This window comes from Sylvia atricapilla, chromosome 4 (assembly GCF_009819655.1).
Source record: "Sylvia atricapilla isolate bSylAtr1 chromosome 4, bSylAtr1.pri, whole genome shotgun sequence".
Taxonomy (NCBI): Eukaryota; Metazoa; Chordata; class Aves; order Passeriformes; family Sylviidae; genus Sylvia; species Sylvia atricapilla.
In genome coordinates, this window is record NC_089143.1 from 62,503,761 (window position 1) to 62,520,088 (window position 16,328).

Consider the following 16,328-nt stretch of genomic DNA (forward strand, 5'->3'; position numbering starts at 1 on the left):
TTTGTTAACCCTCTCTTGCACATCTTTCCCAGTGAAGGGTTCTGGGCCTTGGCACAACTCAAGTTGTCTGGGTAGTGTGCTGAAAGGAAGGCTGAGCTCTTGGCATCCTCTGCTAATTGATTTCATCAACTTTAGGGCTTTGGAGAGTTAGATCTGAGGTGCTCAGGAATGAGTGAGCCAGGGGCAGTCAGAAGTTGAGGAGAAAATGGAGAGGTGCCTGAAGCCTCAAGCTGGTACTGGGCATGGCATGCACAGCAGGGATCTCAGCTGCATGTGAGGATTGTTACTGCCAGAACCAGCTGAGTGCATCCTGCCTTCTACAGACAGTTCAAATAGCAGGTGTTAAGCTTATTAAGAAGATCCAAATGACACTATGTATTTGGAATCTAATTGTTCTCCAGGAGAGATAGTGTTTTAATAAGCTTGCAACAGCTTCTGCCTCTCAGCAAATTAAACAAGTGGGTCATTTCTTCCTGCAGCTTGCTTGAGAATGACGGAGAAGTGTCACTGCTAAAGCTGAGGCAGCCTTTATTCAAGATGAAAGCAAGGGATCTGTGGAGACTTTTTTTAGCCTTGCTGTGCTTATAAAGCATACATCCATAAGAAGAGCTTGGAAGACATCTTTTACTGTAAGAGTCGTACTGCTACATAGAAAAAAAATCCTTTCTGCTTCTGAAAAAATATTTAGTGTACTGATATTTATAGCTGGCAAAATATTTCAGTGCTGCAAGCTTGCCTCTTGCTGCATAAAACAAAGCAAAGACCAATAATCCATTTAAGTTTTCCAAAAGAATCTGTCTGCAAAATAAGTTATGGCATGTACTGAAGCTGCCTGGAAACTTAGCAGTTAATTTCTGCAGCCTTTTTGTTAAAATACAGCAGAAAGGGTTCATCATTGGGCTGTAGCAGGGATTTTCTGAGGACAGTATTAAGAATTGCCTTGAGATTATGAGTCCCCAGCCTTTTCAGTTATTCCAGCCCCCCCTGCCTTCAAAATTACCCTTTAAGGAGTTGAAGCAGTGAACATCTACTGTAACATGTCCAGGATGAATGCAGAATCCCAGCCCTTTCCACTTAAGGAGAGGTTTTGCAGTGATGGCAGTATCATACAAATCATGGTTTGTTTGATTTCTTGTGTATGAGAATTAAGTGTTGCAAGCCAGGGTATGAATTAAAATGTCCTAAGAACCATACAGATACCATAAACTCCCCTGTGAGAGTGACAGTGAGGATTCTGCAGCTGTGATAGCTCAGTTCCTGCTGGTAAAAAGCCTCCCATAATCGGGCCTGTGGCTCTATGCTCTGGCAGTGGGAAAAGTGGCACACCTTGAGTGGCCTGAGGAAAATGGAGCTGCTAATACAAAAGGGAAATGAAATCATAGGCTTTTTGGTGGGAGTGGTGGGGTTTTTTGGCTATGGTTTAATTAATACAGACCTGATATTTGCTCTCAAGTCAGGGCTTTCTCTACCACAAGTGTTTCTTCCAGAAACTGCCAAAAGGAGTCTGGATGGAAGCTCCAGTGTGAGTCTTTCTGGTGTGAACTTGAATTCTGGTGGGAGTTTTTGTAGTAGATGAGCAAGGATTTGACCTACTAAAGGTAGGTCTTACAGGTCTACAGTTGGTGTTGATTTTAGAGGTGTTGATGACTACAGATACTAATTAACAGGCAGCTGTATTATTTCTCCTTTTTGCAAGACCATTTGAGGGAAGGTCCTAAGAGAAAATAATCCTGACGGAGAAGCACTGCATCCCACCCCTTCTGCACAACTGAGGGCAGCCAGCACCAGAAAAAGGAAGCTGGCAGTGCCTAGTTGGTATGAAACATGGCAGCAGTGCTCAAAGGTCTGTGTTTATGTGAGGCAGTGGGAGTGTTGAATCTCCTGCCTAAAATCTCACCCAAAAATGCCATCCTTCTGGCTTCCAGGGACACAATTTGCTCTTTCTGAAATTCCAACCAGAGGAGGTGCTGGCATGTTGCATATGTCTGGTATGAGTATTCACCAAGGCCATTGTCTCCTTGGTGGTAAAATCCTTTCTGTCTGGGAAAAGACAAATCCACATAAATCCCAGGCTGGTTAAAGAAACCTCTGCTTGGAAGCAGACCATTGCCCTCATCCTGCATGGGTCAGGAACACGTGCAGAGTGTGTTACAGCTGCACAACCACTTCATTTGTTTGCCTGATGGGGAGTGTGTTTGTGTGGGAATTTGGGATGTCCACTCACCAGACTCCAAAATTCCCTTCTCAGCAATGCAAGTATAGTAATTTCTGGGCTGTGTAGAGCTCCCACCTGTGGTGTTTCTTCTCCTCAAATGAGCTTTTAGAAGGAAGTGGCAGATACAGCTGCATCTTGTAAGGGGCCAGCCTTCCCAGGCACACTTTGCAGCCCTCAGGGAGGAATTCTTGCACCTCGCTTTGCAGGACTACCCAGGTTTGTAGCTCCACACAACTGTTGGAAAAGGGAATATTTACAGTGTAGGTTGCCTCTCTAACTAGACAAGTGAGCAGCTTAACAGCTAAGCATCGATCCCTTCAGACTTCTTGTGCAATTTGGACATTCCAAGTCGGAGAAGGAGTGTGCTGTGAAGGCAAAGCAGCCATGCCATTTGGAGATCAGGGTTAGGGGTGGGGGAAAACCCACCTAGGGTTAGGTCTGGAAGGGGAGGCATCAGCACCAACCTGAAGCTCCAAGTAGTTGAGACAGGTCACCTCCTTGGCAACAGGAACTTGGGACAGCAAAGTGAGAAAGACAGCAGCAGAGAGACTACTTTTTTTCCAAAGAGTTTTATTAACAAACATCTGGAACATTTAAGAGTTACTGTGCACCCTACTTCACATGGAAATACTGCTTTATTTGCCCTGCCATATCTTCCTAACTACCTAAATGTCAGCCCAACTCCAACTGTTGTCCCTCTTCCTATGTCATTTTCTGGTATAATGGCATGTTTACAATCCATATATGCAATTCCTGTGTCACCAGTGAGCATCACAGGAGTTACTCTATTAACACACCTCTATTGTAGCCCAGAGTTTCCCTGGATCCCAGGAAGAGGCTCCTGAATACTGTCACTACGATTTCCAATCAGATGCAGGATCACCGACTTCTCTCAATAAATAAATTTTACCTTATAACAGGTTCCAGTATAGCTTTAGATTCTGAACATAAATAAAGGAAAATCTTTCAACATTAAGACTGGCCCTTTACTGAAACAGCAAGACTGACAAGACTACAAATTTAAACCATTTAGAAAAGTAATACTCAAAGCAGAGGAAGAAATAGTCCCTGCTTACCTGTGTCCTCCAGAGGGAAGCACAGACAAAGGTACAGTCACTTTAGAGCCTACAGGCTGTATGTGTGTGACAGACACATGCACATTGTTCTGGAAAAGTGAGGGTATTACTCTGGGTCATACTCAGCCTCTGTTTGCTCACCTGCTATTATTGGAGGGGGCCTTCCTCACTTCTAATGAATTTGTCATCTCAGGCAGGTCATGGAAAAATGACAAGACCACACTATGAGCATAGCTTTTTGTCTAAACTGCATTAAACTTCCTCCATATTGCAACAGAAAAAGATTTCAGATAATCTCACTGGGTAGTCGAACCTCGCTCCCTTTGGTGCTTGCAGAAGTTTAACATGAAATAAATAAAATTAGCATGCTGTCAGGGAAGTTGTTTTACAAACACAAGTGTTATGATTTAAATACTAAGGCCTCCACATTCATTAGAGGATTAAATCCTTGTAACACGGGGCTTAGTGAAAGGATAAAGCTCATTTGCCTTCTAGTTTCCAAACCCTGATGTGGCAAGAAGAGCATGATGAGAACACTGGCTTCCTTCTTCCTCCCTCGAAGGCTGCACATTAATGAGGGCTGAACAGCAAGTGTAGCTCCAAACAAGTGCCTGAAATAATGGTTAGTCAACAGTATTTCCTCACCTTTCAGTCTCATCTAGCTTCAAGGGTTTTCTCTAAAAGAAAAGACTGGTGAGTTCAGACACTGCAATACCAGGTGGCATTCCAAGACATTACAGCAGTCTGTCAGGGTCCTGGTTAAAGCTAAAGTCACATACAAGGGACAGGTGATCGGAAGGGTAATTGAAGGAGGGCAGCCTGTTGGGCCCAATCTGCTCTTCAGTCAGCAAGCCCAGGGCCGAGTTCACATTCAAGGCGTGCTGGGAATACCAGATATAATCCAGCGTGTGCCGGCACTCTCCAGAGGGCCGGATCTTCCAGGTGGTGTAGGGGGGCTCCGACTGTCCGTCGGGGCTCAGCAGCTTGTAGGCGCTGTTCAGATTGAGGCTGGAGTTGGAGAACTCCCTGTACACCTCCTCGGTCGGCTCGGCGTTGAAGTCTCCGCAGACAATCAGGGGGATCTTGGCTCCCTGGGTGATGTTCTTCAGGTTCTGCAGGAGGTCGCAGCCCTGGGCGGAGCGGAACCTCTCCCAGCCCGTGCGGGCCTTCAGGTGGGTGACGGCGATGCAGAAGAGCCTGCCGGTCTCGTGGCACTTGAGCGTCTGGGCGATGGCCACCTGGTTGGTCTTCAGCTTCATGGCGGTCAGGCGGATGTTGGCGCTGCTCACCAGCTGGAAGCGCTCCTTGAGGAAGAACATGGCGCAGCCGTCGGGGCCGTTGTTGCGCTCCACGTCCAGGCACGGGGACCACGGCTTCGGGAAGAAGGTGCACTGGTAGCCCAGGCGGCTGAGGAGCGGCTCGAAGGTGTCGAAGTAGTGGTCGACTTCCTGAAGGCACAAGATGTCGGGCTTGTAGGCGAGGATCTCCTCCAGGATGAGGCACTTCCTCTCCTCCCATTTCAGAGCTTCCATGGGGCACTGGACGAAGTTGTCTTTGCCTTCCCCGAGAGCTGGAATTAGCAGGGAGGGGGGGACAAAAAACCCAAAAGTTACCGATAGCCAAAACAGCCTGTCAGCTCAGAGTTTATCAGTTTACTCACAGGTCATGGGGTTTTCAGGAGTAGCTGGTGACTTCAAGGGTACCAGATTTGCCAATGGGCATGAGAACCCCTTCTCAAGTCACTGGAGCCACTCCAAAACCAGTTCCTTTTACACTTTCTCCCTCTCTGCCCACTACACAAGGGCAAGTACTTTCCACATGTGGCTGCTGCAGCTTAAGCCAAAATAAAATGGGTTAAAAGTGACTTAACTGCAGAAGGTTAAGACAATCCCCGTGAGGGAAATTTCCCACACCAAAAGATTTTAAGATGAGGCTGCTGCACTCCTCAACTTACAGCCTTGATTCAAAACTACCAGTTAAAATTATTTTGAATCATTAAGAATTCCCCCCATAGCAGACCTGACCAATAAAGTAATCAGAAACTGAAGAGAAACTTTACAAATAAAACTTAGGAAAAGGATAAGTCTTTTCTGAGGTTAACAACCCTCTAAAACTGATGGGTGACAGCTTTTAGAATACACTGTGTTCAGTTAGGAGAAGAATTCAGGCTACTTTTGGCATCAACGTTGCAAGGAGAGACCTTTTTTCCTTTCCTAAGGGACAGAAGGAAAGCCACTATTTCAAAATGCTCAAAATACTCCCCCTGGCACGCAATCAGCTATAGCTCATGTAGTTCACTCCTCTCCCTTTGCTCTGCCAGGGTTTTCCTTGCTGCATTTGGTCTCAAGGTCATACCTTGAGCTCACAAACATCTCCTACCTTGGGCGAGGATGTTCCACTGCATCACCCGGATGGGGCGGTGGTTACTGGGAGCATTTTTCTTCAAGTTCACAAAGCTCCTCTGAAACCGGGGTGGCCGCTTCTGCAGAACAATCTGACATTCCTCCAGCAAATCCTTGGGGTCTATAGGATCCAGCTGTGCTGAGTCCAGCTGCTCCAGGCAGCCTTGGTGCTGGGACACGGCACCGCTGCTCAGCGTCTTGGCGAGCACACTGTAGAGTCGGCTGGTGCTGTTTCCCATGGAACACACTGCAAGGGAAAAACTGGTGTTAGGATCCACCACAAAACTCTTCTCATCACTTGGGTACCTTGTTGCAGTGGCAGCCATTGGTGGTTTGTGCAGGAGCCTGTTCCTGAGTCTCAGACAAAATAAGAAGAGTCCAGAGACAGGTTAGTCCTGTTCAGTCTCATGTTCTGCCTGTCATCAGGGCCTGCCGCCTGCAAACCAAGTCTGATTTAAGGCATCATGGTGCTGTCTTCTAAGGCAATAAAGAAGTCTTTCAACTGGAATAACAGGGCTAAGATTAATTCTGCATAAGTTGTAGAAAACACAATAGAGCACACTTTTTCCCTGTTCACAGAAGAGAGGGCCCAGCAGGAGGACAAATGCTGCTTGCTCCTTTTTTCATGTGCAGCATTTGCTTCTGATGGAGATGGCACTCTGTCTGGCCTGGTAGCCTGTGTCCATCTGGGATACCTCCAGGCTGCAGACTCCAGCCTGCAGGACAGCCAGCAGGGTGACTCATTCCCTCAGGTTAGTATTTAATAGGAACCTCTGATCACAGTTTCATTTATCCCCAAAGCAGTAATGTTGTCATGAGCATGAAGCAAGGAAGCAGCCAGATGCTTCTGCTGGCTTGTATCTCAGGGTGTGGAGTGGAGAAGGCGGTGTCTCCCAGCTCCACATCCCTATGTTCATTCCCCCTCACCCTCCTCTCTCCCTGTGTCTCCTCACTCTTTTGTGCTGTGCCCCAGCTCGGCAGTTTCCAGCACTCCCTGCAGCCCTCCCGGGGCCCCAGCCACCTCCCGTTCCTTTGGCCACCTCACCCACAGCACACAAGCTGCTGTCCCCAGCTCTCCCTGCTAATGCAGCTGGCCCTCCCCCAGCCCTGTGTCCTCTGCAGGGAGGTTCCCCCATCCCACATGGGGTCACAGCTGCCATGGAATGGGGAAGCACGTGTGCCCCTGCTCTGTTCTGCCCTCTGGCTTACGCAGTTTGTGGTATTTCTACACTGTGTGTGCAAGAGCTCTCCAACCTTATTTCAGGGAGAGGGCTTTGCTCCTTCAAACATGGGCAGGAAGGACTGTGCTGGCACCACAGCAACTTACATAAGAGGCAATGCTGATTGAGTTGTCTCAACTTCCTTATTTACTCTCAGTGACTTTTGCAAAGGGAATCTTAAGCAAAAGAACTTCAGTGTTGCACTGCTGCTGGCCCACAGTGGTTATTAGGTAAGTTTATTTGTACATTTAAGTTACTTAAAAAAGGAAGAGGATGAAACAATCTTGTGCTCACATCTTGTGGCAGATTTGGGGTGCTACCCAACACATCTCCATGTGCAGACTGAACTAGAGCACAACCAATTTTAAGAGCTGGTGACAGATGTACAATAATGACAGGCTAGAGGGGCAGGCAGGAAGGATGGGCACCCTTACAGTTCAATAAACATACTCAGGAGGAAAAGAAAGACTACAGCATAAGCCTCATGTCCTTGTATTTAGGAAAACAGATACATTTAAAAGACACAAAAAGTACTTGCTTTAATGTGTGTCTTGTTCCATGTGTAAGCCCATGGAACAGTTCCAAGAAAGCTGTGAATTTAGATTAGATATAGGATGTTGCTCCTCATCTCCATCCTTTTAGTTAAAGTACTAGGAGTTCCTCAAACTGAAATGTGATCTTGAGCTCACACATGAACGTCTTTCTAAGGAAGCTATTTTAGTGCTTCAGTTTCTGCGGTCTTTCTCTGTTTACAACTCTTCTCAAGAAGCCAAGTACTGCTGAAGTAGATGAAGTGGCTTTTAATAGTGAGGGAGAACACAAAATCCCTAAGCAGGACCCTGACACAGCTGTGAGGGGAGAGGGGGAAGGAATGAAAGCGCGCTCTGTGTTGGATACAGAAGGGTGCAGTTTACACACAACCAGGGCTGCCAGGCAGCCACGTAGAAACCCAAAGAAATTAATACAGCTTTTAATAGATGCTCCACAGGGAGCCACTCACCTATTTTTAGGACAGGTACAACCCATAGCTAAGCGCTGCAACTGGAGATAAGCACACAGTGTTTTCTGCTGCATCAGGGTTGCAGTCAGCAGCCGAGTACGAACATGGCTCATGTGGGGCTCTCCAAAGGAATACTGGGGAATAATTACCCTCCAAGAAGCCATTAGCAAGCTCTTAGGCTGCTTGTGGCTTGACCTGAGTCAGAGGGATGATGGTGAAAGGCACAAGGTAGGTGTAACACAGCTGGAGGCAAAGGTCTGTCGGCAAAGCCCTGGGCAGCTTACAGCTGTTACAGCAGGATCAAGGCTGAGTTCAGCCTCCACCTGCCAGGCTGCAAACAAAGCCAGGGTATTGTCTAAATCCCATCATCCCTGGGATCATGCTGTATCCAGCTCTTTATGGGGCATAAAGCATAGCCTAACCTGTGCTATGGCCCAGAACTGATCTGACAGCTTTTAAAGTCAGCCATGTCTTAGGAAGGAAAATGAGCTTCAGTCTTCTTTTGAGGACCCAGAGAAGAGGGTCTGGACTCTAAATTAAGCCCTTTCAGTCCTGATATAGGTGGCTTGAAAGTTCTTGGTTGAAAGACTGGGCTCCTTGGGAAGATTCCAGCTTAAGATGACTGCTTATCTGCACAAGTTCTTTGTACTGAGTGCTGAACACATGACAACACAGACAACTGCAGAACAGGGACCAGACCAACAACCTGAACACAAAAATGCCAAACACAAAATCCATTTTGTTATTTCTGCAATGCTGAACCACATCCACAGCAGCCCAGCTGTACAACACAAGTACAAGGTGACCACTCTGAAATCCTGCAGTGCGAGTTAAGTGACCTGTAACTTGCTGGGATAAAGTGTGCTGCCAGTGCTGTGACACTGTGGTGCTGGTGTGGGCAGAGGCACAAGCAGACTCCTGGGCTTGCATTGCAGCAGTGGATAGCAAACATGAAAGTGATTTTCTCGGTGTGATGTAACAGGGAACATGGACTCAGCAATTACTAGTCAAGGTATTTAAAATAAAAAAAGCTCCTTCCTCTCAGCAAGGGTGGTACCTCTGCATAGTAAGGTCAAGGGAAGAACTCAAACTGTGACTTAAATGTAAGAACAGGGTGTAAAGTTGGAAGGTTTCTTGAATCATCCAGCACAGAAGAGATGAACTTCTAGGATCTCAGGCAATGAGCCAGAGACTTTAAGGACTTTGCTTCAGAGATGAGGGCTACAGAAGGGTATTGGACCCTGACCTTTTGGGTAAGGTGAACAACATTCTCATATGACCTTTCAGGTCATACCTCTCAGCACCACTTTCAGCCAGAAGCCCTATCCTGTTTGTGTATGGCAAACAGGTTATGTTTGTGTATGCATGTTTGTGTACGTTTATCACAGGGCTTTTTCTGCCAGGTGAATGGCTCCACACACCTGCAGTCTGGAGTTGCATCAGCCTCCATAGCCCCAGAGGCTGGCAGAAGTTAGAGATGCCCTCCCTGGTACCCCAGTTTTAGGAACAACTTGACAGGCATCCCCATGTGACAAAACCTGTGCTACCAAGGTATACATGTACAACCCTGTTTGGGACAGCAATGGGAGTTCATTAGAGCAAGGCAGAAGATGTCTGTTCTCAAGAGACAACACCAGAAAGAAGAAGGAACCTCAAAACCTGCCTCCAGTAATATAGAGAATCAGAACTTGGCACAAGCTCTGGAAACCTTTATCTTCAGGAGTGCTTTATTAATCATGAGCTTGATTCTGCCAGCCCTCAGATGCATATGCTCTCTCTTCCCTGTAGTGCCACGAAGCTTCAATCCTGCCATATGTCATCCTGGCCTAGCTTCAACAGGAGGAAGAGAAGCACCCTGCCCCAGCTTGGCTTTTACACCCCTCCTGTAACAGCAGCAACAGGGGATGAACTCACTTCACCCCAATCCTAGCTGAAGGCAGGAGGGCAAAGTGGATCTCCTGCATGCCAGGTATGTAACACAGCCTTGTCTTACAAGCAGTGTAATAGCAGCTGTGGCTGCTCTGTCACTGGAAGTGTCCAAGCCCAGCTTGGAGAGCACTTTAAGCAACATGATCTAGTGAGAGGTGTCCCTGACCATTGAGGGAGGACTGGAACCAAATGACCTTTAGGTCATCTCTTCCTTAACCTTAACCATTCTTTAACCCAAACCATTCAATGATACAGAGTTGGGCTTATCACCCGTCCCACCAGCAACAGTCTGGAGCAATGCTGGCTGTTGCCAGGCTGCCCCAGTTTCCAGCAGGAACGGCTCCGGGTGAGCCTTCTGAGTCACGGGCGGATCCAGGTGATTTCGGGCCGGATCCGGCCGCAGGGGCACAGCCCTGCCCCGGCCAGAGCGCAGCGCTGGGCACACACAGCCAGGGCGGTGTCCGCAGCCACCAAGGGACCCGACACTTCCCGCGTCCCATGTGGGGATGGAGAACGGGCTGTAACTATTTCACGGTGCAGGCAAGCAGGGGCCTGACCGCCCGCGGGGGTAACCCGGGCTGTGCCCACACACGGCCGTCAGCGCCAGGCCCCCGCTGTGAGTCAGGCTGACCCCACACGGAGCGCGGCGCTGAGGAGGGCCGCTCCGCTATCCGAGAGCACGGCCCCGACACCCTCCGGCCCACAGACAGGTCACCCCACGGGTACCCGGGCTCACTCCGAGCACCCACGCGTGGGCGCAGAGGGTGCCCTGTCCCTCAGCTGGAGGGCGCCGAGCCAGAAGCGCCCGCAGCTCCGGCGGGCTGTCCGGCAGCACCAGCCCCGCTCACACCGCGCGGGAGAACGCCACGGCCGCCGCCTTAGAGCCCAAGGGCCGGTCAGTCCCGCAGAGGTGGCTGGCGAAGGGACAAGGAACACGCCGATGCCGCCAGGAGAGCCCAGGTCCTGCTCCGGCACCAGCCGCCCGGTTCCCGCGGCGGCTACGCACCGTGCCCGGTCAGTACCCACCTGTGCGGGGCGGCGTCCCCGGGGCGGGCGGGCCGCCCGCTGCTGCCCGCGGCGCGGCGGGGCCCGGGGCCGGCGGCTGGGAGCGGGGCCGCGGCAGGCGGGAGGCCGAGGCGACGGCGGCGGGAGCGCAGCAGAGACCGGGAAGGGCCGAGCAGAGGCAGCGCGCGGAACTCTGGTACATGCTCCCGGCGGGACGGGGCGGGACGGAGCAGAACCGGGAGGGACCGGGAGGGATCAGCGGCGCAGCTGCTCCCGCGCCCGCCCCGCGGCCGCGCTTATAGAGGCGGCGGCGCCCCGCGCGGCGCCTACACCGGGCGCTACCACCCTCACCCGAGGGGGAGAGACAAGAAACGAGCAAACTCTCCCGGCACCCCCGCCCGGGCACCGAGCCCGTCCGCGAAGACCGGCGGGGCGGCGCTTTCCGCAACTGTCCCGCCGCTCCTGCTGCCGCTGGCGGGGGATGCTGCGGTAGGAAGAACGCGCCCCGTGGCCGCTCCCGCCTCCCCTATTCCGCCGCGGAGTGGTGTGGCCCGGACGGAGGTTTCCCGCTGGTGACGTCAGCAGGAGCGCCCTCTGCTTCCACGGACGTCACGGTCCGTCCCGGTCTGTCCCGGGCAGGGCTCGGCACCGCCGGGAGCCGCGGGGCTCGGCGCCCCGGACAGGGCTCGGCACCGCCGGGAGCCGCGGGGCTCGGCGCCCCGGGCAGGGCCAGGCACCGCCGGGCAGCGGCACCGCGCTGCCTCGCTGGGACACCCACATCCCGCTCCCTACTCCCGCCACCTTCCCTCGGGCCGCGGCACTCCGTGCGTGGCATCATCCCCTGCGGGAGCTGCGAGGCGCCGGGCTCGGGGGAGAGCATGGGGTGAGCCCCGATATGGGGGTCTGGGCCCCAAAGCAGGGAGCTGGGGGCGTATTTCTCCCCGCTTCCCTTGTCCTCTGTGCTCCAGCGCCTTGTGTCTGGCCAGAGAGGCCAAGGGCAGCCCGAAATTAGGACACTGCCTGCCCCTAGTCTGAGCAGGCTTCCTTCTGAAAATGTGACACTTCTATTTATTTTTTTCCCCAGAAATACATTATTTTTTATGTGTTTGATACACTACCGAGTACTACGATACTACTGCAGATGCCTTCTGTGAGGGGTGCTGCTGCAGGAGCTAGGACAACCTGGCTGCATGGCATTAGACCTGGGTCTGCTTGAACGCCCCTGGCTCATCCCTCTTTTTCTCTGGCTTTCCCTTGCCAGGAAGATGGCATTAGGGCACAGCAGCTGACGCCTGTGTTTTGGTGTTCTAGTGTCTGCTGTCAAGTTGTTGGTGTTTCGGGTTTTTTTTCCCCAGCTTGCTGCCCACTGGGCTTAGGCACCAAGTAGCCATCCTCTGGAGACAAGAGAGAATAGTAGAACCTTTTGGTGGGAAAAGATCTCCAGGATCTTCAGGATGGAAGGTTTTTGAGTGCTGGGGGCATCCTTTTGGTGAGCTCCCAAGCCCCAGCAGCCCACTGCACCAACTGTACAACAGGATGGGGGACACCCAGGAAAAGGGGAGGCTAAGGACTCTTCTAGTCCTGTCACATTAACCAGATGGAGCCAACAACCCACCTCTGCAACTGCCAGGCAGTTTGTGATCAATATGAATGAGTGGTGATCCTCAAAAATGTGCTGCAAGCATTAAAAAAGACCATTCCAGAGCAGCCTCAGAAGAGTTCAGCAGCATCACAGGCTGGGCTCTACTGCTGAGCAGAAGTCAGGTTTTGGAGAGGATCTTGCCTCTGTTCTTTGTGCTGTCAGGTTGAATTACCTGCAGGCTGGCTGTGCGGGTGACGTCTGACCTTGTTCTAAGCTGCAAGCAAAGGGGATTTCACAACCTCCCTGAGCTCCCAGAAAACTGTTGTCTGTTTTGGCGTGCCTCTGGGTACAGGGGAAAGGGAGTTCTGACCTGTCCAGTGACTAAATTGGCCTCCAGGGCTGGAAGCAAATGCAAGATGCTATCAGAAAGACGGGACTTTTCCACTGGCATGTCATAAGATCTCTGACTTTCTAGGTGCTTATCTTTCCTAAGCATAACAGCTGATCCTGCTTTCCCCAGTGCAGGAAGTGTGTCTTGGCTTGGGCAACACTGGTTGATCCCTGTCCTTGTTCTGGCAGTCTTGTAATCTTGCAGGCTGTTTTTCATGGGGCTGGTCTTTATTTTCCCCTATAAAAAATAAAAACATGCTTCTTTCACATCATGTCATCTAAATCTTTTCTTATTGCTCCCTCCTCAAGCCTCTCCTTGCCCCAGCTCTTCCCCACTGTCTCCTGCATACAGCCCACCACAAATTTGCTTGTCTTTTTTTGTGTTACTCTCTGTTCCAGCCATATTTGTCATTGTCAGGTCATTCTTGACCACAATTTTCATAGTGCAAGGAACTTTTTCTTCCCCTTTGAAGGCAGGTGCATTGTTTGTCTTTCTTTCATCACCTGGTACCACTCTTCTTGCCTGGATTTTGGAAGGCACTTGTTAGGGGTTCAGAGACAACTCGGGAGAATATCAAGTGTCTTGAGATGATGGAGGTTAGGTTTTCTTTCTGCCCATCCTCTACTTGCTTTGTTTCCTTGTTGAGACTTTTCTGTCTCATTTCTAGAGCTGGGTTAGATCCTTTGTACCATTTTGATGCTTTGAACTGTCTTGACTCTGATTTCGTCCCATTTTCATCCCTGGAGGCTTGTGCTAATTCTGTTATTCTCATCTGTGATTTTATCTCTGTGTCTTTGTTACTCATTTCCTTTCGGATTATCAAAGCATAAGTGGTGATAGTCTCACAACTCCTCTACTGATGATGTTTTTCTCTCAGTGCTGCTTTTCTCTTCGAAAAGACACCTGTAGAACAGCTGCAGTTTCAAGGGTGGGTCTTAGATCTTGATGCTTAAGCTTACACCGGGTTGTGTGTAGGCTCATCTAGCCCTCTCTAAGCAAAATACTCTAATGTAAATGTTTTCCAACAAACTAAATACCCCGAGAAAGGTGATTAAACAACGGGTAGGTAATTAGTACCTCACTAACTTTCCCAGTTTTATTTTCTGTAAAATTAAGTAGCCTGCCCTCGGCAAAGAATGCTGGGGGAGAAGCAGCTGGAGAGCCTGGGAGGGAAAAGGCTGGAGCCTGGATTTCTCTGCTTTCAAGCACGTGGACCATTCCTTGAAGATCTCTCAGCTCTGATTCATATCCTTTCCACTTTAAATATGCCTAGAAGAGACAGAGGCTTGACTGCCATGCAGGACTGGGAGCCCTGGTTCCTTGTGGGGCTCTGCACCTGACTGGGCTTGTCTGCTCTCAAGTCTGGGCACCCTTACCAGAAGGGCAAACTTGTGACTAAGAGTTTATTTCCATGCTTGCTGTGCATGAACCTCTGTAACCAGCTTTTCCTTCCCTTTTCAGAAGGCCAGATGCTCCTGGAAAGGAACGGGATTGGTGATCCAAGGAATCCATGGGCTGTCCCAATGGCCCTGCCATTTCTGGCGGGATTTGGCAAAGAAAATCCCTGACAGTAGTGGCCAAGGGGACAGGTAGGCTGGGTTTTGCTGCTGACAGATTAGAGACTTGGTGACGGGGAAGTTGCTGACTTTGTGTCCTGATCAGGAGATGAGGCAGCTGGGCTTATCTCTGAGCTCCAAGTCCTCAGCTCCTGTCAGGCATTTGCTGGCATTCAGGTGCCATTCCTGATGGCTCTTTGTTCTGCCCTCCTGCCCCGTGGAAAAAACCTTGGGTTTTCCCCAGAATTGGCTGCTCATCCTCCTCACCTCTTGTTCCAGCAGATTTCTTGGAACTGCTCACCACCTAGTGAGTTTAGCAGTCCTTAAGTAAGTAATGAATGGCAGTGCAATATGTTTGTTATTCTTTTTATTTTTCTGGTGACTCAAGTAGTTGGGTTTAAGCCAAACCACCTCTGCATGTAATCTCCAAGGAGGAAGGACAGAATGTTTCCTGCTTGCTGCTGTACTGCATGTGCTTTTCTCTGCTCTTTTGGGTGTTGGCTTTCCTTAGCCAAGTGTGCCCATACTTGGATGACAATAAAAAAAGCATTTGTGAGAGCAAAAGGAGTCCCTGATGAAGCTGTTTTCCACACATACCGCTCTTTTCCCAGGACTGGGAAGAGTCGTGATTTAGCTCCAAAATGTGAATCAGTGTTTGCTTGGCATTCCTTGGGGTGATTCAAAAGCCCTACTAGCCTTCTATGGAAAATAAAATCCTTCTGAAAATACACAAAAGATATTATTAATTTTAGGCACGTGTGACTTGGTGAAAAGAGAGAAGTTTCTTCAGATATCCCAGCTATCCCATGCACATCTGACTGATGTTTCCACAAGCTGGGAACAGTGAGCAAATGGAGAGAAGAGGTCCAGGTGAAAGGGAGCATAAGCTGTGAGAAATGCTTTTTTCTTAGTTTTTTTGACCTCATCTTACCCTGGATGATGCTGATGTTTCAAACATCCTGCCCTGACTGTTAATCCTTTTTCCAATGCTGTGGAAATCTCAGGACCAACAGGCTGTTGTTACTTAATAAAAAACATGTCTTTGACTGAAGTTTTCCCAGCATCTAATAAAAGCAATGATTTCCTCAAACTCCCCGTCCTTGGGATTAGTAATTGTCTGAGGATAATGCTCCTTCCACCCCCTTAGTCACTTCCTCCCAATCAGTCATCCCCGTGTCAGGAAGGCTTTTGTGCCGTGTTTGGTGCTTCTCTAACTGTGAACATGGAAAAGCATGCTCTGGAGCTACCATCTCTGGGGAGATGGACAGCAGTCACTGGAGTGTCACAGCGGATTAACAGGAGGAAGTCTGTGGCAGTTTGATTCTGCACAGCACACATGGCGGGTTTGAACTTCCTGGTGCACACACAACCCACCCCCTGATTTCTCCCATGAGCAATGCCATCACCTGGAGTACTGGATGCTTTCCTGTGGGATGCCTTGTGCCTCCCAGGATGCCCTTTTCCCCTGTCACATCACCAGGAGCCCTTCACCTCCCCACCATCAATCTGCTGTGGGGCTTCCTCCCTTCCTGGGCAGCAGGCTAGGAGTGCTCACCTGCTCTCCCCTCCCTGCCTCACCTTGCTTTGGGCACCTGGGAAGGAGCTGTGAGCCAGGAAAAATGTGGGGATCACGGTAGGTTTGCAGGAGGCTGCTCTGAAACAAGATCACCTGAGGTGAAGTAGGGCAGAGATTTAGGTGTTTAAAACAGGCAGCATGGCTGAGATAGCTGAGGTGGCTTTCCAAAGCCCTCAGCATTCATTTGTCAAGCATTTCCGTCACTAAAGCATTTCACAAAGTGGAGCTCTGCCACTTGAACCCAGTATCTGTCTTGCTGAGAAATGAGTAGCAGAAAGTCTGGGCAGCAGATGGTAAAGTGTTCCAGGCAGTTAAGGAAGAGGGAATGATAGTGACACTTCTGATATTTTGTTAAAGAAACATGCATGTCACTTCA

At 50.0% G+C, this 16,328-nt stretch overlaps 1 protein-coding gene across 1 annotated transcript; it reads right to left on the reverse strand.

Moving 5' to 3' along the window:
• Window positions 1–2,765: 2,765 nt before the first annotated feature.
• On the reverse strand, window positions 2,766–11,112 carry NOCT (nocturnin). Its single transcript, XM_066318144.1, has 3 exons — window positions 10,869–11,112; window positions 5,671–5,940; window positions 2,766–4,861 (listed from the first exon to the last, which is right to left on the reverse strand). The coding sequence occupies exons 1-3, from the start codon at window positions 11,047–11,049 to the stop codon at window positions 4,026–4,028; spliced, it is 1,287 nt and encodes a 428-aa protein (XP_066174241.1). The 5' UTR covers window positions 11,050–11,112; the 3' UTR covers window positions 2,766–4,025.
• Between the last annotated feature and the right edge of the window lie 5,216 nt (window positions 11,113–16,328).

Coding starts and splice junctions, on each gene's coding strand:
- NOCT (XM_066318144.1), bottom strand. CDS start 11,049: ATGTACCAGAGTTCCGCGCGCTGCCTCTGCTCGGCCCTTCCCGGTCTC. Junction 5,941..10,868: donor GGGGACGCCGCCCCGCACAG/GTGGGTACTGAC, acceptor TTTCCCTTGCAG/TGTGTTCCATGGGAAACAGC. Junction 4,862..5,670: donor GTGGAACATCCTCGCCCAAG/GTAGGAGATGTT, acceptor TGCTAATTCCAG/CTCTCGGGGAAGGCAAAGAC.